Genomic DNA, 21,273 nt, shown 5'->3' with positions numbered 1-21,273 from the left:
ATTCCTTTCACAGTCTGAATAATTATCTCCTCACTTATCAGTTTCTTAAAGCCACATTTTCATAAATCACTCTACTTAAAGAGAGACCTCTGTGGAGCACCAGCCACAGAGCCTGGATAACGGGATGCCACCGTGACCATTAAGGTAGCATCAGGAGACCGGGTGGTCTCCGGAAGGAAGTTGAGGCAGGCACTCCCTGTCTAGATGGTCAGATTTTCCTCGTGCCGCCCCTCCCTGGGCTCCCTGTTCTCCCTCCCCGGGGACTGCTGGTACCCACTGCGCCTTTGGATTGTTTGCTCCAGAGAATGCAGCTACTGCCATGTTTGGAAATTGTCTCTTAGTTACTTGTGTTTTCCGTCTGTTTTATGCTGTTGCCCAACAATCAGGCATCTCCCAGGCTTCCGAGGCTGGCAAGAGATAAGCAGTCTGTCATAAATGTTCCTGCCACGATTGGCAGGATGGATGTATCAACCGTTAAAGAAGCATTTAAAAAGCAAACAAAGAAATCACCAGTAATATCACCACCCTCCCTCAACAGCTGATTTAATTTTCACATTTATCACCCTCCGCTCTGGGTCCACAAACACACTTTTTTCCAACTTTGCACTTATCACATATATACCATTTTTATCCTGCCTTTTTCACCCCCCCACTGAACAGATCACAAATAATCCCCTATGTTTCGACAGACTCTTCGTAATTTTAACAGCTGCATGAGATCCCGGCTTCCCCTTCCCTAGTGTTGGACATTCGAGTTGCTTTCATGGTTTTGTTATGACTGAATGCTGACCATTGTTCCTGATCAGAAACAATTTGCTTACTGGGCAAAGACCAAGTATATGGCATTTCTGTATTTTCATATTACTTCTGAGAAGGTCCTCTGAGTTTCCAGCAATGTCTAAGTTTGCCAGTTTCAGCTTGCTAGCTTTATAAGTCGCCTTTGTTGTGGTGAAGACTCTGGAGCCACATTGCTTCAATTTGCATCCTAGCCCTGATGCCATACTAGCTGAGTGACCTTAGGCAAGTTACTTAACCTCTCTGTGCTCCAGTTTCTTTATCTATTCAGTGAAGTTAAGAAAAGTAATTACCCCACAGGGTTGTTGTAAAGATTAAAGTCTTAATACAGTCAGTCCTTATTATACACAGACTCCATATTTGCAAATTTACCCACTCACTAAAATTTATTTGTAACCTCCAAATCAATACTTGCAATGCTTTTGTGGTCACTCAAAGACACATGCGGATGGCAAAAAAATTTTAGTTGCCCAGCACACACGTTCCCAGCTAAGGTAGAACAAGGGAACACTCTGCCTTCTTGTTTCAGATCTTACACTGTAAAGTGTTCTTTTCACATTTTACTTAGCGCTGTTGTAACCGAAAGTGGGGTCCAGCTGCTCACCACTCAAAAGCCAATAAAGAGTCCAGGTTGGTGGAAAGGAAAGTTTGCTTTATTTCAGATGCCGGCAACCAGAGGGGAGGGCGGACTTCTGACCAAAGGCCAACTCTCCCCACACTGACAGTCAGTGGGCAAGAGCTTTTATAGACAAAGGAAGAGGACTACAGGCAGAAACAGAACAGTCAGCTCTTGACAGTCATCTTGAAATTGGTCCTGCGGTGGTCTGACCGGCATCATTTGATTGTTTTAAGTACAGTTAATCTTTAGTTCCAGGGTCGGTTTGTTCCCATTTCCTTGAGGCCAGTTCTTGGAATTGTGGGAGCTTATGTCATGGCTACAGTCCTGTCATCATGTAGTTAACTTCTTCCACCTGGTGGGGCTTTCAGTATCTACAAGACAGCTCACTGGAGATGGCTCAGAATATTACCTATAGCCCTTGAGAAGGAACTAAAGGTCTTGTTGGACTGTTTTCCTTTGTTTCTGCATTTTCTCACTTCTCTGATGAAATTTATTCTTTGGCTAAGTTTTCCCACGGACAAAAGGCAGGCTGAGGACCTGCGGGACAAAGACCATAGATAGGGTCCTGCTCTGTTTCACCGTGTTTTTTATATTTTTGTGCTTTTCATTGATGACTTTGCTGTTTAAACTGGCCCCCTGGCATAGGAGTAAAGTGGTGTCTCGCATTTATTTCTAAGCCCAAGAAGGCTATGATGTCCCTTACAGAGAATATACGCGTGTTAGATAAGCTTCCTTCACTCATGAGTTGAAGTGCTGCTGGCATGAGTTCAGTGTTATGGTATTAAGTATATATTAAATAAGGTGCCTTCAAGCAGAAACACACATAAAGCAAGGTTTTGTATTGATCGGCTGATGAAAATGTTGTGACCAGAGGCTCACAGGTACCAAATCCTGTATTTTCCCCTCGGAACAGTGGTTCAGTATTCACTAATTCAGTGTTTGCGGCAACTTTATAGAGCATAACTATTGTGAATAATGAGAACTGACTATATGCAAAGCATCTAGAACAGGGTTTGGCCTTCTACCCTTTATGTGATTACCATTACTATTATTTTTTAAAATGTACATTTTGCTAATTTGGTGGGAACTTACTTAATCACTGAAGAGGATGCACATTTGTTGCCATGATGGTTGGTTGGTTGTATTTCTTCTCGTGGGGAAATAACTCTGGTTTGTGCGGGGTGCCCAGAAGTGTCTGTAAAGGCGCTGAAGGGTTTGGCATCACACGGGAGCAATTCCAAAGAGACCACTGCACACCGTTTACGGCAGTGAACATCAGGACTGGGGAGAAAAGGACCAAGCCAAGGTGCGAGGTCGGGCTTTAGAGAAAGCTGAACAATGGACCCGGCCGTGCTCACGCCAAGACCCTTTTAGCCAAAGGGTGTGCTCATCACACACATCATTAATCTTGAGCAAAGCCTGCACTGGTGTATTTTTAAACTGCATCAGAATATAAAATAATGACATTTGGGATATCAGGGGGTGAGTGTTTGAGAACACATTTATTTCCTGAAGCCAAAAATCAGTCCACCTGGCCTGATGACGGCCGTTTCCTGATGTGTGTATGTGTTCTGTGCAATCTCTCTCACAAAGGCTTAGACCGCGTTTTGTTACACGTGGAACAAAGTGCTGCTCTCCACGCAAAGTAGAGATGCGCGAAATTGGGATCATCCCTGGAGATCCGGGCTGTGTGCCGCAGCGTGCACACGCGCATGTTTTGTCTCAGCCACCTTGGGGGCGAGGCTGGGTGCCCAAGGTTTTGCTAACGTATGTCTGAGCCTCAGAATGAAAAGCAGAAACACCCCTGCAGGGTCCGGAACAGCCTCCCCGTCGCTGCTCCTGCATGTGTGTAATGGGCCTCTCAGGGCTGTTTATGGATGAACAGCTGGGCACCAGCCACCCGGCCTCCGATTAGAGACGCTTGGCTGTCAGAGCAGCAGGTCCCTCCCCGCGTGGGGGTGGGCGGTGGCCCAGGCTCCTAGAATGAGAAGCCAGCATTCGTTTCTCTTCCAGGATATTAAAGCATTTGAAAGCCAAGGACCCCATGCAATTGAGGCTGGAACACCTGGAACACGGGTTCTCTGTCTACGTCAACGGGGCCAATTCTGAACTGAAGACACACCCTCGGAAAGCCGTCCACTCCAACTTCTCCAGAAGTGCCTCCCACGCCGAGGGGACTCACGGTGAGCACAGGCCAGCAACAGCTCTGCAGACAAATTAGGGACAGTGGAGCCACACCCCATGCACAGAAACTAGTTAACCTGTACAAGTTAACTCTACCCACTTGGCCAGAAAGAAAGAACATGAAAGTGAGAGAGAGAGAGAGAGAGAGAGAGAGAAATCCTTTTCCACTTCTTTTTAAACTAGTCTCAGCCTCCACCCCCGCAGGGCAAAGGTGGCCAGAGCAGTCAATTCCTGGCTTTTACATTTCCTAGGTCTCATGTGCCAGTCGTTTAAGGAAATGTCAAGGATAATTTTGATTATACTTGATTTTCACTCACTATGTCTTAACTTCAGTACCTAACCCCTGTGATAATTGATTCCACTGTTCATGTCTGAATTTAGTTAATATATACTCTGCAGACTTTAAGTGGATTTCAGGTGTCCTGTAATAAAGGACACATGAAATAAAATCTGGGAAGTGGCCTAGAAGGCACCCGACCCAGTGGCTGGCCCCACATAGGCACCGAAAATGATTCGTTGGTGGTTGAATGAATGAAATGGCAGTGCATAGGAGTCAGATACCAGTTTGGCTGTATTGCTTTGGGGAAACCATTTTTGTCTCTCTGTGACTTTGTTTTCTCATCTTTAAAATGGGGCTAATGAGTGCCAGAGTGCCCTTCAAGGCGGGTCACTTTGCCTAAGAGGACAGTGTGCTACTGGGTTACAAGAAGAGGATTTGGAACAAGGCAGGGTTGGGTTCGAACCCTGTTCTGCCACTTTCTAGCTTTGAGACCTCTGGCAGTTGGGTCCTCTCTGACCCTCAGTTTCCTCTTCTGTAAAATGGGAGTAATTATGCCCACCTTACAGGCTTCCCAGGAAGATTAGACAACATAAGAAGTGTAAAGTGTCCAGCACGCAATAATCTTGACTTGTGTTCTAATTCATTGCCTCACAGGTACGGTAAGATCCCAAGCTATTAACAGACAGTAAAAGTCAATACAACAACAAGGGGATAAAAGGAGAAAGTAGTGTCTTCAAATCTTCCCTTAGGAGAGCCACTGCATTTCTGCTTGAGTTTAGCATGAGTTTCCTAGCCCCCAGGGCAAAGAGGGAAGTGGGATGGACTCTCCTAGCTTTCATGGGGGAGGAGTCTGGCTGAGCAGCTAGTTAGGAGAAGCCGGCCTTTCCTGGTCCAGGTTTCAGGGAGGTGCAGATAACAGGAGTCTCTGTCCTTGGGTCCCCAGCAGTATATTTACTCATTCAACATATCTCTCTCCCCTCACCCCTCTTTTATACTAATGCTGGTCTGTTGTGCGCCCTGTCCTATGTACCCTGCTTCTGTATCTTAGAGATTGCTCCTTTTGTACATAGACCTGCCCAATTCAGGAACATACCTACTGTTCCATAGCACAGCGGTGCTGTGACTGATACCCCATCCCTTTTTGTTGGGCATTTAGCTTGTTTTCTGATGCCTTTTGCCTACAAACAGTGCTACAAAAGCGTATTGCTTCACATACAAGACTCTGGGCACCCTGACGGGCATTGTAGATGTAAGTTACAAAACCACCATCGGTGTTGGCTCGTCATCGGGGCCTCACCAAGTCTCTTTCCCTCATCTCTGGTGCAGATTGCGGACGAAAAACCCTGTTTCGAGAAGCTGAAGAAACTTTAAGATGCAATTCACGGACAGCCCCCAGCAAAGTCCAGCGCCGAGGATGGCACCAGGTGTGGAAACCCTGGGCAGAGACAAGGCGGTGGCCCCAGCTCACACTTTAGAATAAGCAGCAGGGTTATTGTGAGAATAGAAACATAATCAGAGCATATGGAATCCCCGCGGGCAGGGGTTGGGTCTGGCTGGGCACTGCCATGGTGCCTTCTCCGCCTGTGGCACTGGCCTCTGGAGAGCAGAGGGGCCCTGGGGGCCCTCCAGCCCACTCTGTGGCATGATCCTCCCTTCTGGCTGGGGCCACCCCAGCCCCACTCAGGAGCATCACAGGTCAAACTCACAGCCCTGTCATGATGATGCATTCGTGCAGCTGTTTTTTATTGAGCACCTGTGATGTGCCAGGCATGGTCTTAGATGCCGTGGATGCGGTGGGTGGATGAGACAAAACCCCTGCCCCACAGACCTGAGATGCCTCTTCGGATTGCTACCGATGCTGCTGATTTGGCAGCTGGCTTTTTTGAGCACCTGCCAGTACCAGGCGTGAGCTGAGCTCCCACGTGACTCCTCTCCTTTACCCTCACAGCAGACCTATAGGATAAATTCCAAAGTCCTTCCTCTTTTCATGATGCTGAGGACACTTGAGCTCAGAAAAGTTAAGTGAACTTTCCAAGGTCAACCACTAGAAGTGGCAGAATCAAGATTCAAATCTAGATCTGTGGCTCCAAGCTCCGTGTTCTTGCTCATAGAGTCCTGACACCTTCCCTTGCAGTTACTCAGCCTTACTTGGGACCAGTGGGACCCCCAGTGCACATTCGAATCACCTGGGATTCTCAGGCCCCACCCTCAGAGATTCTGGCTCACTTGGTCTGAGATGAGGCTTAAGCAACATATACATACATATAAGTATATGTGTATATATATATATATATATATATATATATATATATATATATATATCTGTGTGTGTGTGTGTGTGTGTGTGTATGTTAATCCTTTGCTCACCAAGATTGGGAAGTACTGCTTTATAACATTTCACACTGCCCATACGTATGGGTCTATGGTAAATACTTGCCTACGCTTTATCCGCCATCTTTGCAATAACCCTGGAGGTACATAAGTATCCTTCATTGTGCCACTGAAGAAATTGAGGCCCAGAGAGTAGAGAGGTCATAAGGTGACGTGCTCCCATAGATACTAAGGGAGGACGTAGGCTGAGGTTTGCACCCTGGACCTGTGACTCCAGACCCAGCGGTCCTCACTTCTCGGCAGGGAAGTCTGTGGGTCTCTGATGAAATGGGGAGGGGTGTTCCTGCCAGCTAACTCCCAAGCCTCATCTCCATGCTGATGAGCAAGGCCTTCAGGGCACACAGCCTGGAGGCTTCCTTTTGTCCCCAGCAATGAATGTTAATTTCCCAATAATGAGGCCTTTCTCCACTTGGCACTTCAGAGAGTTCTCCTAGCTGTTTTGAGTGCCTTCTATTATCAGGAGCCATATTTGCATCTTAGACTGTGACTTAATGCCTGACCCCAGAGTCTGTGCAATTTAAAGACTTGGCCTAAGATTAATTTGCATCCCTCCCCAGTCTCTCCCTGTGGTCCCACACTTCACTGGGCCTAATCATGGCTAATTTCCTGGCTTTCTGATGCCATGAAGGCTGTAATTGGCCTTCTGTACTGAATCCGTCAGGGGTCAGTCAGTGCCTAACAACAGAGACCTGGCAGGCTATTTGAAGCATAAATGAATGGGAGGCAGGGAATTGGGTGCTTGCATCCGGCGAGAGGATGGGCTCGGAGCCAGGCCTCCAGGAATGGTACCCAGCATCCTAACGCAGACCTGCCAGGAAAGCTGCTACCTAGGACACAGGAGGGAAGGTTGGGATCAGCCTCAGGAATGTGTCACCTGAGCTGTGATCCAGGAATCAGGAAGCCAGTGCCACAACCATTGGCCTCAGAGTGATGCTGTGTCTGCTAGAGCGACACTTGGAAGAAAGACCTTGCTCACAGCTCATCCAGCCAGGGTGGGACATGGATGAGAACACTCATGGCCTCTGCCACATGCTTAGCACAGAAACAGCCAGCGTGTGTCCCCTCCTTTCCACCTCACTTCTGCTGTCACTGCCTTCCATGAGGCCATCTGATCTGCTGCACCCACGTCACATCCAGACCCCAGCTGGGAGGGAGGCTGGGAAATGCAGTGTCTGGCTTTCCAGCCTCTACTGAGCAGAGAGGCACCCTTGGAGGAGAGCGGAATGGGTGCTGGGGGGCCGCTCCCCCCACCTTCGCATCGACTCTGTTCCACCCACACACAGTCCTCTGGGGACCAGCCCTCAGAGACAGAAACAAACCCGGGAACCTTCAGAAGTGGTGAGTGGACTGGGAGCCATATCATGAGAGAAGTCATCCATTGAGTTAACGAACATGTATTACCACGGGCCAGGCACTCTGCAAGCCTCTGGGGTTAAAAAACAAAAATCAGGCTCAGTTCCTGCCCTGGAAGATCCAACTGTGAAGACATGGGCACTGCTTATCCTGGGAGGGAGGTGCAACAGCTGTTCTCCAACATACGGAGGGCTAGCCCCGTAGACTCTGAAAGTTAACAGCTTGAAGCCTGTGGGCTGAACTGGCCCCCCAGATAATGGTTTTTGGACTCACACAGTTTAAAAAGACTTAATCAGGGCTTCCCTGGTGGCGCAGTGGTTGAGAGTCCACCTGCCGATGCAGGAGACACGGGTTCGCGCCCCGGTCCGGGAAGATCCCACGTGCCGCGGAGCGGCTGGGCCTGTGAGCCATGGCCGCTGAGCCTGCGCGTCCGGAGCCTGTGCTCCGCAACGGGAGAGGCCACAACAGTGAGAGGCCCGGGTACCGCAAAAAAAAAAAAAAAAAAAAAAAAACAAAACTTAATCACTTGCTAACATTTAAATTCAAAAGATTTTACACATTTTTTTAAAAGTTCGATTCCTCCTTGCCTAGGGAAATGGGAAGATCTGACTTCCATGCTGGGCCGCCACCCAGAAGGCAGCCATCAGTGGCAGCCGAGTGGCGGTTCCCAGTTTAGACAGCGAGCAGCCCTCCTGTTTGCCGTGGTCCCCACCACTCCCTTTAGAGCCCTAGCGCCGAGGCCGAGTGGTAGTTGCAGTTTGTCATCATGCTCTGGCTGCTGTTTCTCTTATACCCAGCAGCTTCCCCCTTTGCCATTCCCCACCTGACTCACTGGGGCATTTGAACCTGGGCCCCTGGAGAGTAGAAGGGAATGGGCTTTGGAGTCAGACAAACAGCTTACTAGCTGTGTGCCCTGGAGCCAGCCACGTGACCTCTCTGAGCTTTGGGCTCACCATCCATAAAGCCTCCCAGGGCTGCTGGGAAGGAATGTGTGTATAGTATGTGTCACGGGCGGTCCATCAGCAGGGGCTGTCGGCTCCCTCAGGCAGGAGCATCTGGAGGCAGGTGACACACAAGTCCAGATGGTTAAGAGCACAGACTCAGGAACCCAGCAGCCTGGGTTCAAAGCCTCAGCTCTACCAGTTGCTGGCTGTACGGCCCTGGATAAGTGGCTTGTCTTCTCATCTGTAAGTGGGGCTGGTAATGGTACCCTCCTCAGCGGGTAGTTGCTGAGGACTGAGTGAGCGAACCAGTTGTAGAACGCGCCAACCAGTGCCTGGCACAGAGGAAGCTGACAGTAGATGGTAGTGACCATTGTAATCAGCTGAGAGGCAGGCAGATGCCGAGGGCGGCTCTTCACTCCAGAGGGTTCCTTCACTTGTTCAGTCCTTCATTCATTCCGGGACCATCTACTGGACACTTGCAGGTGCTGGGGTCAGAGCAGTAAGTGAGGCAGGCTAGGCCAGCTCCGGTGTGCGGGTCGGGGCTCATAGGCCAGAGGGTCTAGAAGACCCCAGAAAGGAGCTTGCATATCATCTTACATGTGAGGACTCCCCTGGAGGGTTTTCAGCAGGAAAGTTGTGTGTTGGGCTCCTGTTTTGGAAACATCTGCAGCGGTTACACAGAAGGACCAGGTGGGGGCTCTGAAGCAGGGCTCCCCGTAAGCCTAACGGGCCTTTTCTCTCTCCCAACCTTCCCCAGCCCCACCCTTGCACCTGCTCCCTTCCCCCAGCTTCTCCTTCTCATTTCAGCTTTCTCCGGGTTACAGTTTTTATCTCCCTCAGTATTTGTTTGTTGACATTTTCCAAGAGAGAGACCTTCTGAGTCTCTCAGCTCGTCTTTGTTACTCGGGGCACGGCCTGGCCTGCCGGTCAGCCTGACGAGGCGCCCACTCAGGCCTCAGTTGGCCGGGACTGGTGGTGGGGACCAGGTCAGACGATTCAAAGCCTGCCTGCCCTAGAGCTGTCCCCTGAGCAGGGACTGGGTCCCCACCTTCTCGTTGAGGAGGCTGTAGGCAGGACAGTAAATAGACTCGATTTGCCAACTGCATTGTTATTGTCAAGAGGAAGAGGGAATGGATTGGCTTCCTTTGGCCCCAAGAAGTGGAGTAAAGTAGAACATTTCTCCATGGTGGAAAGTACACGGAGACAGATTTGGGGGTGCAAAGGATAGAGAGGAAGGCGGTCTCTCTACTTCCATCCTTTCGGATGGGGACCACCGCCCTTGGAGGTGGCCAAGGTCAGGCAGAGTGGTCAAGGCAGCAGAATCTCCCATGGCCACTGGTGGCCAGTTCTCAAAAGCCACCCCATCAGGAGAGGGACCACAGCCCTGTCCCAGTCCTCTTGTGTGCTGTGCCCAGCAGAAGGGACAGGTGGGGCCACACAGTCGCTGGGTGTATTCACACAGGCCGTGGCCGGGTCAGCAGGGGACACAGCGGTCACAGCCAGCCCCCAGCCAGCACCACTTCCTCCCTGTTGCATCCCCGCCCCCTCCGACATGTCACCTTGCCCGTTTCTCTGAGCGGCCCCCTAAACTCTCTTGAGTCCCACGTTACCTTTCCACTGACCAAGCCCAGTGCCTCTTCCAGTAGAACAGAGTTGCCAGCTTAGGGTCTTGCCCACCAACTAGGAAGCACTTTTGGGTGGAGCTGTCCTGATGGAAGGGGCTGCCGCAGGTGCACGTGCCCGAGGATGCCTGGGCCAGAAGGTCAGAGAGTCATCCAAATGCTGGCCGAGATGCTGACCACTCCACCCGTAAGACCCTTCCCTGACTCTCCAGTGCTGGGGGAGCCAGGGAGGCAGCTGGCGACACTGGGCTGGGCTTCCGAGTGGCCGCCTGCGCTGTGGATCGGGCTGGTGGTGATAAATGGCTCTTGTTGGTGCTGTCCTTTTTTCCCCCCACTGCTTCCCGGCCTTAGATCTTTCTGCTGCTATCAGTGGATTAAGATTTATGGCTTCTTCAGACTTGTAATACTTGGGTGGACAGAGGCCTAATCAACAGAGCCGTCGTTTACCAAAATGCTGTCAGATTTGATGAACGTCAGCGGCTCTTAGCAGTAAATTGGTAGTGAAGGGATTGGCCTTCCAGCAATTTACTGTGGGGTGGGCTTTCCTTAAAGGCCTGGAAAGCAAGTTCATTGCAATTATTAAAGCAAAGGCTTTGTCCTCTCTCTGCCGCCATATCCGCTTTCCTGTTGGGGGCCAGGCAGCTTAAACACCTCCAGGAAAGCTCATAAGTGAAAATGTGAAGCGTGTGGGGCCCTTCCCTTTGTTTTCTTTTCTTTTTTTTTTTTTTTCCTGAGTTTTGAAACCCCCTGCAGTGAGGATAGTAAATGAAACAACCCATAAAGCATCAGCCTTTACAGTGACCTTGCTTGACACAGACTGTCAGAACGCAAATGCTGTTATTTGTAAGAGATCAGACAGATCCGGGAAGAACATATCAAATAAGGTCGATTTATTCCCCACCCCAGCCCAAAGCTGGCTCTGTCAGTATCTTCAGAGCTCTCCCACCTCTAGAGGGAGCCATTTACATACTGCACAACCTGTGCAACCATCCAGGGCAGCCCCCAGCCTTGCTCTTTTTTTCTAACTGATAATAAGCGTTAATGCAGACCTCTTAGAATACTTTGCTAAGAGGGGTGGCAACACACACAAAAAACTCTGAGCATGACACTGGGCTGAGTGTGGCTGAGTACAGAACAAGCTGGCCTTGGGCTGGCAAACTGGAACATGGGTGTTTAGGCATGAGGGCTTTTAAACCCTGTTCCAGTATATGGTCGATACTGCAAGGGAGTATCAGGTCTGGGCACTTGCAAGTAGGCAGGAGAGAGCAGCCGCTTAGAAACACCCACTCCGGGTAAAGCAGTGTGCCGAGCGGGGAGCCAGCCAGAAGCTTGGGCATCATCTTCGCAAGGGCGTGAAGGTGGGAGACAGGGAGCGGGCGGGTGAGCCCGGGGACTGGGTTGGAACCTGCCACCTCGCGCTCCTCAGCAGCAGGTGGGCGTCCTCGTATGGGCGGGGCTGCTTGCCATCTCCTCCCGATGTGGGTAGAGGCACCTCCCTGGGGCTGGGGCGGGAGAGCTGGCCAGATGGAGAAACTATTTATTTCCCTCTCCAGCACCCACTCAGTGTTTAGACACTCTTTCTGGACCGCATTAATTTTGTCACATGTTGCTTCATAAACACATTTTCCGTTATGTGTGCTGGGTGGGTTCCTTGAGGCCCGGACGTTGGTTTTAAAGTTTTTTTATATGTTGACATGTTTCCAGAGCCTAGTATGCAGTTAGCACTCGGTAAGGACTTGCTGATTGTTCCTTAATGCCTATTGCAAACCTGTCTCCTGATATCTTGGTGAGGTGAGCAGTTGTGCTAAGCTCCTTGGAGGGAGGATGGAAAAGCTGCAGGACAGAGAGAGACACACATGAACTCTTCTCCTTGAACGCTGGAGTGCCTTCTCCTAGTTATAATTAAGATCAGACCAGTAGAGCTGCATTAATCCCAACTCTCTTACTTGCCAGTGGGAATTTCCACTTCAGGTATGGCTGGATCCAGGTGCTCAGACAATGTAGCAGGGCTCATTCACCGTCACCCAACTCTGCTTTTTTCCATGTTGCCCTGGGTGAACCAAGATGGCCAGCAGCAGCTCCCAACTTACATTCTTTCACCTGCTGTTACACTTCTTTGGCTTCCCTAAACCAATCACCCAGAGACCGTGGGCCAGCAGGATCTAATGCTCAGAGTGGCCAGGCCTGGGTCATGTGCTCTACCCACCCCTGGATGCAGTTCCACATGAATGCTTGGGTTGGGAGTGGGGAAAGGGAGGATTTCCCAAAAGAAAACCAGGGTACTTTTACCAGAAGACAGGGGAACGCATGCTAGACAGGCAGAAGCAACAGCGCCCAGCACAAAACCTCACAGACCTCCTGATCTCACACCTCGCCAACTTTAATGTGCGTGTAAATCACCCGAGTTCTTGGTAAAATGCAGATTCTGATTCCTGCATCTGAGGTGGGGCTTGAAACTTTGCATTTCTCACAAATTCCTAGGAGAAGCCAATGCTGCTGGTCCCTGGATCCTCGTCCCAGCCCTCCCTTTCCAGAGAAAGGAACAGAAACCCATGGAGGAGCCAGGCTGCGACCCAGGCCTGGACCCCGTGCCCAGTGGTCCTCGCTCTGTTCCCCCTCCCCCTTCCCTCCTCCACTCTAGGACTGTTTCTTCCCAACATTTGAACGTCATTGAGTGGTTCCCGGGAGGAGGGAGGAGCACACTGTGGAACACCCATCCCAGCCATGAACTTCAAAGCCTTCACAGCTTCATCCTGGTCCAAGGCGAGAAAGCCCCCAGGAGCCTCCTGGCCTGGAAAGACCCAGGCCTGTGGATTCCGTGGTGCCCGCCCTCCACGTGGTGCCCACTGCTGGCGCCAACAAACGCTCTGAGAGCGAGTTGACAAAGCCTGGGAGGCAGTGACACCATACGGGAGGCCAGAGCCCAGGGCAGCGAGGCCGACGGCCAAAAGGAAGATGGGTGGAAGGTGCAGTTCCAGAAAGCGCAAGGCGCACTTGGAGTCTGGCGAACATCGCCACAAGATGGCATCGCCCGTGGGAGGAAAAGTGCCCCAGGGCCCCTTCCTTGTGCACCTCTGCCTCCCGGTTCTCCGACGGGGAGCTCCCTACCTGCCTTTTTCTGCCTCTTACACTCTCTCTCCAAGGCTTTTTCCTGGAATGATCTAGAGCCCAGCCCCTGCCCCTTTAGTGTTAAATAGTCTCAGAAAATTCTTGAATCCCTCCTTGTTCTCCCCAAAGGCCACTGTAGCCCAGGCTGGATACATTTCTTTTTCACTTGCCTGTTGGGGGCAATACAGCATCGAGGTGCAGGACAGGGGTCAGTCAGAAAACTACAGCCCCGGGGCCAAATTCAGCCACAGCCTGTTTCTGTAAATCAAGTGCTGTGGGGACACAGCCATGCCCATTTATGTAGGCATCGTCCAGGGCTGCTCTGAGCTACAGTGGAACAGTTGACTATTGTAGCAGAGACCACAGGGCTGGCAAAACCTTAAAATATTTATTCTTTACAGGAAACTGGCCCATCCGTGTTTTCGAGTAAGGCCTCTGGAGCCATGCTGCTGGGGTTCAGATCCAGGTCCGTGGCTTCCTAGCTGTGTGACCTTGGTCACGTGGCTTACACCCTTGTGCCCCGGTCTCCCCCTGGGATGGCTGTGAGGACTAAATGAGCAAATGCCCTCGAAGCTCTTGGAGTGCACTCGCTCTGCATTAAGTGACTTGGTGCCCCAGGTGACGGCAGGGGGTGGGGTGGGAGTGCCGGTGGCATGGACGCGATGAGAAAGAACTTCCGTCCTAACCCACGAGAGTCCCGCGGGTCAACAAGGCTCACCATCCTCATCATCTAGATATAAAAATAGCTTGTTTCACCAAGCTTGTGGGGAAGCTGAATCTCACCCCGGGGGTGGAGGGTTCTTACGCTGGGGCATCAGGGGAAATGCAAGCTCTGAATCACCCTTGACTGTCTCTCGGCTAGGAAGTAGGTCCAGTCCACATGGCTTGGTGGACCTCTTCTGACTCTCAGAGTGACATTTAAGGAGGCCCTGGCTCTCGGATTTGTGCACGTGCGCGGCCTCAGCCATAGGGAACACCTCCTTAGACGTTGCTCCCTGGGCACCTGGCTCGCCTCACACAGGCCCCAGCCTTGCTCACCAAGTCTAGCACAGCCAGTGCTGGACCGGTGGCGGTTTCTTTGCTTGATTACCCAGGCAGTTTGGTCCTGGGTCCATGGTGGATGAAACATACCCCTGGGGGGAGGTCTGGCCCCCTGTGTAGACTTGATGCCACCTAAGGCAAACGGTGCAGCCCACTGCACTGCTCATCGCAGCCCCTCGCCAAGGGCTCAGCCCATCACCACGAGTCATCCTCAGGGCAGTTCTGCGAGGAAGATGTTACTAGTGCCGCTCTGACAGATGTGGAAACCGGTGCTCAGCGAGGGTCCGTGACTTGCCCAGGGCTGCACAGGGAATAATCATCAGAGTGCCAGGGCTCAAACCCGTCTGCCTGAATTTAGAACCCAGGCCCTAAGCCACATGTGAGCAACTCTAAAACAGCCACAAAGAGTGCCGAGTGCCCAAAGGAGGGTTACCCACTAGGGTGCAGCTCAGCTGCACGTAATGGACACTGAACCCCTGGGGCTTAAAGACTTGCTGTTCTTCCTCTGACAGGAACAAGGCGTTTGGAGGCAGCCAGGCTGCTAGGACGGGTGGATGATGCTCCCAGGGACCCAGGCTCCTTCGGTTTTGCCATCCTTAGCAGGTGGCTTTCTTTCTTATTCTCACAAGATGGCTACCCTGCTCCCAAATGTTACATCCACATTCCATCAGGAAGAAGGGGAGAAGGATAAAGGGCAAAAATCCTGTGTCCCTGAGTGAGTCTTTTTTGGCTGCGTTGGGTCTTCATTGCTGCGCACAGGCTTTCTCTAGTTGCGGCGAGAGGGGGCTACTCTTTGATGTGGTGCGTGGGCTTCCCATTGCGGTGGCTTCTCTTGTTGCGCAGCACGGGCTCTAGGCCCACGGGCTTCAGTAGTTGTGGCACACTGGCTCAGTAGTTGTGGCACACGGGCCTAGTTGCTCCATGGCATGTGGGATCTTCCCAGACCAGGGCTCGAACCCGTGTCCCCTGCATTGGCAGGTGGATTCTTAACCACTGCGCCACCAGGGAAGCCCCCCTGAGTGAGTCTTGATGAACAGGGAAATAGTGGCTTCCTCAGTGTCTCCTCCAGCCACTCACATCTGCCTCATACGCCTTCCCAGCTGCAAGGGCCTCCAGAGACATGACCATCTTAAAGGGGCACAATGCCAACTCGATAGAATCGGGGTTCCATTAAGTCAGGATGGAGAGGGCCATGGATAGCTATTGGGTGGTCAGGAAGTGTCTCCAAAGTTTAGATAGGACTTGGATACATGGAGAAGATTTGAAAGAATGGCCTTAAGGTCGGGAGAACAGCATGAGCAAAGGTACAGAGGTGGGAGAGTTTGGGGCCTAGGCGAGAGTCAGGACTGTGTCACAAACAACATAAACGCTATTCGCATTGGCTTAAGCAAAAGAGAGGAAGCTTCAGCGATGTCTTCCTTCAGGCATGGCTGGATCCAGGGGTTCTGAACTAATCCACCAGGACTCTGCTTCACTCTTTCAGCTCTCTTTATCTCTGTGGAAGGGACACAGTGGTCCCCAGAAGCTCCTGGGGTGCCTCCCTGCAGCTTAGCACCCCTGTAGGAAGAGAGCACCTCCTCCGACAGCTGTAGCAGGAGTCCTGGAGCTACTGTCATTGGCTGCCATAGGTCCATTCCCGTCTCTGAACCGCTGGCCAGGCGTATTGTGAAGGATGGAATGGGCTGATTGGCCAGGCCTGAGTCACATTCCCACCCTCCCTTAGGCCACATGTGGACTGAGTCGGGGAGGGAAATGGGGCCTGGAGGAAAATGAGGGAGACCTTTCCTTCAGGCTGGGGAATGGATGCTGGGCTGACAAAGCTGCAGATATTTGGGGTACAGGAAGCAATTTTGCTTGGCCCAGGTGTCAGGTGTGTGAATGTATGTGTGGGAATCAGTGCGGGAAAGATCGGTTGGGGCCGTGTTGTAGAGACCTTCACATGCCAGGTATACACCATTTAGGGTACAGGTCTGGCTCCTAAAGCAAGGAGATCCAAATATTGGCTTAAACAACATGAAAGTTAATGTCTCTGACACAGGTTAGCGGTGGGCAGTCACCTTGCTCCGAGAGTTCACGGAGGAACCCCAGCACAACCTCTTTTGTCACTCCAGCATCCTCCAGCTGTCGCCCCCTCCCCACAGTCCTCAGCAGCTTGCTGCCACCTCCTCGTTCCAGTCGTCAGGAAGCGGGGCAGGGCAAGGGGGGGCTCTCCCCTTCCCTTTCCGGGCACAACGTCAAAGATGTACACGCCCCTCTCGCCCACCCACACACATCACGGGCCAGAACGTGTTCACCTGCTCCCTCCCAGCCGCAGGGGATGCTGGGAGCATCACTTGCACATCTGGAGACTCAGTACAAGAGAGAAAGGGGAAACGGACATTCCAGGGACAACCTGTGGGCTGCCACACCAGGCCAAAGGATGGGTATCCTAAAGAATGATCCAGGGAGTGCTAGGAGGAAGAGGCCCCACCACACAGTTTCCATGGCCCCAAAAGTTTGGGGTATGTTCCATCTGTATTCTGTTTTAGGAAATCCACAGTGTGTGTGGAGGAGGGGGTGAGGGGGCCATTAAAGGCCCTGAGAAGTCCTGACCCAAAACCCGGGCTTTCCTAAACTTATTTATATCACAAAGCCCATTTGGGGAAGTTTAACACCCACTAAAATTCTACCGATAAGTTATTTCAAACCAAAAAAATTACTGAAAGACTCTACTGAACACACTGTGGGCGGTAAGAACCAGTAAAGACTTGAGTGGAAGTGGCGTGACCCACCCAGCTGGGCTTCCCGGGATGATGCTGGGCCAGGTGCACCCTGACCTGGCTGCTGTCATGTGCAGCGAACCCCTACAGTGCTTGCCCCTCAGAGGAAACAAGAGGTTTGTTTCACCGTATCTGAAACAGTCTGACTTTCTGTGTATAGAAATCTGTGCAGATCAGAACGGAAGCTGGCCCGCGGCTCTACATCGAGCCTCCTCTGGACTGTTCTGAAGATTGTGAGGCACGTGGGGGTGTGACTGTCAAGGCAGAGGATGCTTCTGGGGATCGTCCACAGGTAGGACCGGCCTCAGCTCGGGGCTATAGCGGCTCGCGGGGGCGCTTTCTAACAGTTACTTATTCATTCCTTTGCGAGCCCTTGCCTTCCTTCACTCTCGCATTTATTTAGCACTTTAACAAGCAGACAAATCTTGTGCTAGACGCTCTGCTAGGGAGGGATCCAGTGTCCAAAGGTCAGCAAGGCTGGTGTCTGACCCAAAAGAGGCAAAAGTGTATAATCCCTTTACCACAAGAGGGAGCTGACAGGTGGGGCAGGGCATAGCGGGACCAGGAGGGAGAGTATCTAGGAAGGCTTCCTGGAGGGAGTGACATTTACCTGGTTCCTAAAAGCTGGGTAAGAGTGTGAGGGCCAGGGAGGTAAGGGTAGGTAAGCCGAGCTGATACTCAGCCTGTCCACACCTATATGCCTAAACCTGTTGTTAAATATTTTGAATATCTGCGCCCCCTCCCCCTCCTGCCACAGCACCAGAAACCACACATGGAAACACCCAGAGGCCCTGTGTAGCTGTAGCTCAGAGTCCCTGGCCATGTAGCAACTCACAGGGGTGACCATGGGGTGTTTCACTCCCCTTCCTCAAATTGTCATTTCATTTCTGAAACCCTTGGAATTGCAACAGTCTCCCATTCAACCCCAGTCTCCCATTCAACAAGCATTTGTTGGGTCCCTACTTTTGAGCATCAGGCTCTGTCCTAGGCACCAGAGATGCAGAAATGAACAAAACTGACAAGGGGCCTATTCTTAATAACTCATGTTCCCAAGGGAGAGACAGACAATAAAGAATAAAACCAAGAAATAAATAATGCGATTTCAGGTATTGATATGTTCTAGGGAAAAAAAAACAGAAAGGGGAGATGGGACAGCCAGGAGATCAGACAGCATGGGAGAGAGGGAACATTAGACGGTAGAGAGGGAAGGAACGCCTCTCTCAGGTATGACGTTTCCGCTGAAACTTGATGGATAAGAAGGAGCAGGCTTTGGAGCCAGCAATGGGAAAAGCATTCCAGGCGGAGGGAACAGCGAGCACGGGTGACCTGAGGCTGGGCTTGTTCAAGGGCGCATGATGTGGACATGATGTGAGCCAAGGGGAGTTAGAAGGCGATGAGGTTGGTGGGGCAGAGGGGCAGACCAGGCATGGGTAGGGACGGAGAGTTGAATTTTATTTCAAGGGCATCGCTTTTATAATTAGAGTGAGTGCGTAAATTATCTCCATGGTTATATACAAGCTAACTTTTAGAGGAGGCAGAGGCAAGTCGCTAAGCCCGTCCTGCCCCATTTGCCAGAATGAGATTGTTCAGCCATGGACCCGGGCTGCGGATTCCAGAGCCTCAGCAGGACGACAGACTTCCTTCCGCATGTGCCTTCTGTACCAAAAACCTGCTTTTCTGAAATGAAAATGACTCAAAAAGGAGATGGGAATGTCATCCAGGAAACATTCCTCTGATCACCATTGCATGTTGGTGTTTCCTTCTTTGCTTGTAAAGGAAAGACGATTTAAGGAGCAGGGGATCACTTTGTTTCACATTCCGGCTGCAAAAAATCTGAAAGTTAAAGTTAATTGCAAATTTTTGTCTTCCTGGAAAAAAAAAGTCCTTTTCTATGGAAGGACCCAAAGACTTAAAAACAGTCCTTAAAAACAGTCCATAGAAATGGGATTTTTACAGTAGGCAAAATCGTGGTCTTTATTGCCCTCAACACGCACCTCCCACACGACACAGACAGACAGACAGACACACACACGCACACACACACACACACACACACACACGCTTTTGAATCAACCAAAAGGTTTTCTGCTCAGGATCAGTCTGTGCAAACAGCCCTCAGCTTCCCTTAGGGAGGCTGGTTTGAAGCCAAGTTCAGTCTGTTGCAACCCTAGCCCCGTCCCCTGTCTCAGAACGCGTGCATGCCCTTCAAGCAAGAGGCATGCTCGTCCTCTCCTCCTCTGGCCATTTGGTACCCCCTGTTAATTGAACGTATACAGTATTCCTTCTTTTGCAAGCTTCCAAGCTCCCTGCAACACCACGCAGCCTGTCCCTCACAAGCTATTAAGCGCCATTAGCATTCCTGTGTGAGCGTGCTCTGAATCAGCATCTCCCTGCTCACCCGCACTTAATTTTCTCCACCGTGAGTGCCTGATTGTATTTCTTCCTTCCCTTTTTCTCCCCATCTTGAGGCGGCACTCCGTAAGCCTTCACAGTCAGTTTCCCCTTAGAGTTATTTTCCTGCTAAGTGAAAGAGTGAAATGGCCATGCCAGTTTTCGGCAAAGGCAGAAGCCTTAAGAGATGCAATCTGAACAGAGAAAGAAAAATAATGCCTGGCTACATATACTCAGCCCCCCTCCCACTGTTTGCAAGTGCAGTCTGAAATGGAGCAAAAGGAATTGCTGTCCGCATGTGTACTTTTCATCTGACCTTCACTGTTGAAACACACCAGCCTTTTCGCCTTCCATCAGATCCTTAGTGAACTTCAATTTCTTGGCGCTCTGAGTTCACAGACCAGCATATGCAGGCGTGTTCTGTTGGCCTTCACCCCCCATTGACTGTGCCTTTTTAAAAGATGTGAATTACAGCTGACATTTAAGAATCAGGGGAGTTCATGTCAAGATCTGAATTGGGGGTTTCTCTTGAAAAGTCGAAAGATTTAGGAATTACATTCTTTTTTCTTTTTTTTTTTTTTGTGGTACGCGGGCCTCTCACTGTTGTGGCCTCTCCCGTTGCGGAGCACAGGCTCCGGAAGCGCAGGCTCAGCGGCCATGGCTCACGGGCCCAGCCGCTCCGCGGCATGTGGGATCTTCCCAGACTGGGGCACGAACCCGTTTCCCCTGCATCGGCAGGCAGACTCTCAACCACTGCGCCACCAGGGAAGCCCAGGAATTACATTCTTAAATGACAGCCGCGAGTGGAGCTGGGGGGTACCTGTCCCCTTAGACAAGTGTGTGCTGCATGTACCACAGTCCCCACCATTTCCCGGCACCATCTAGATGCTGAAGCTAAAACAGACAAGTACATAATATGCCAGCAGGTGATGGGGCTTGTAAGAGAACTAGGGCAGAGTAAGGGGCTAGAGAATGTGGGTGGAGGCTGCCATGTGATATGGGAGGACGGGGCTTACCCTTGATGAGGTGCTGTGTGAGCAGGGGCCTCAAGGAAGCCAGGGAATGAGTAGATAGAGAAGAGCTTCCACACACAGGGAGCAACAGGTGCAGAGGCCCCGAGGAGGGAGGACAGCAGGGAGGCCAGTGTGGCTGGAGGTGAGTGAGCAAGGGGACAAGGAAGAGGCGGTGAGGCCAGAGACGTAGCCAAGGCTTAGAAGGCACCGGGCTTTGAGGGCTGTGCTAAAGGTGAGGGATTCTCCTTTGAGTCAGAGGAGAAGTCATCATAGGGTTTTGTAAGCCATTGTAGCTTAACAACTCCAGGGAAAAGAGGACACCTCTTTCTTTCCAGAGAGTTCTGCCTAAGTGCCAGCTCTGGGTTATGTTGGCTTGCCTTGGGGTATGTGTTACAATGGATAATAAGGCTCCATTTAAATGCTTTCGGCTCCATTTAAGGACCAGGAATGAAAGTACACATTTTTTTTTCTATTATTAAGGTATCCTTTTTTTCCTGACAATGCGTGATCAATGTTAAAAATTCAAATGATAACAAAGAAAATAAAAGTCCTCTCCTAATCCCACTGCCCCAGAGATTAGTGCTGTGAATAGGTGGGTATATTACCATCCAGACTAAAAATTGCATATATTCATTATGTTCCTTGAAAGTATATATTAATTATATCCAAGATGAGAGAGTTGATCTGGAATGTTCCAGTCCTGGCCTGTTCCCAATGAGTGGTATTTTCTGCGTTATCTTATCCGTCCCTGAGAGCATGACAGGTGATGGGAA

At 51.0% G+C, this 21,273-nt stretch overlaps 1 protein-coding gene across 3 annotated transcripts in view; it reads left to right on the top strand.

Moving 5' to 3' along the window:
- Window positions 1-21,273, top strand: part of KATNIP (katanin interacting protein) — a 201,059-nt gene that overhangs the window by 56,496 nt on the left and 123,290 nt on the right. For all 3 annotated transcript variants that reach the window (XM_060077977.1, XM_060077978.1, XM_060077979.1), the window contains exons 4-6: window positions 3,428-3,597; window positions 5,205-5,302; window positions 17,257-17,388. In XM_060077977.1, coding sequence (XP_059933960.1) covers window positions 3,428-3,597; window positions 5,205-5,302; window positions 17,257-17,388 — 400 coding nt within the window. The remainder of the gene's footprint in view (window positions 1-3,427; window positions 3,598-5,204; window positions 5,303-17,256; window positions 17,389-21,273) is intronic.

Source organism: Mesoplodon densirostris, chromosome 16, assembly GCF_025265405.1.
Source record: "Mesoplodon densirostris isolate mMesDen1 chromosome 16, mMesDen1 primary haplotype, whole genome shotgun sequence".
Classification (NCBI taxonomy): Eukaryota; Metazoa; Chordata; class Mammalia; order Artiodactyla; family Ziphiidae; genus Mesoplodon; species Mesoplodon densirostris.
Note: the sequence above shows the minus strand (reverse complement) of the source record. Positions and strands in the feature narration are given on the sequence as shown.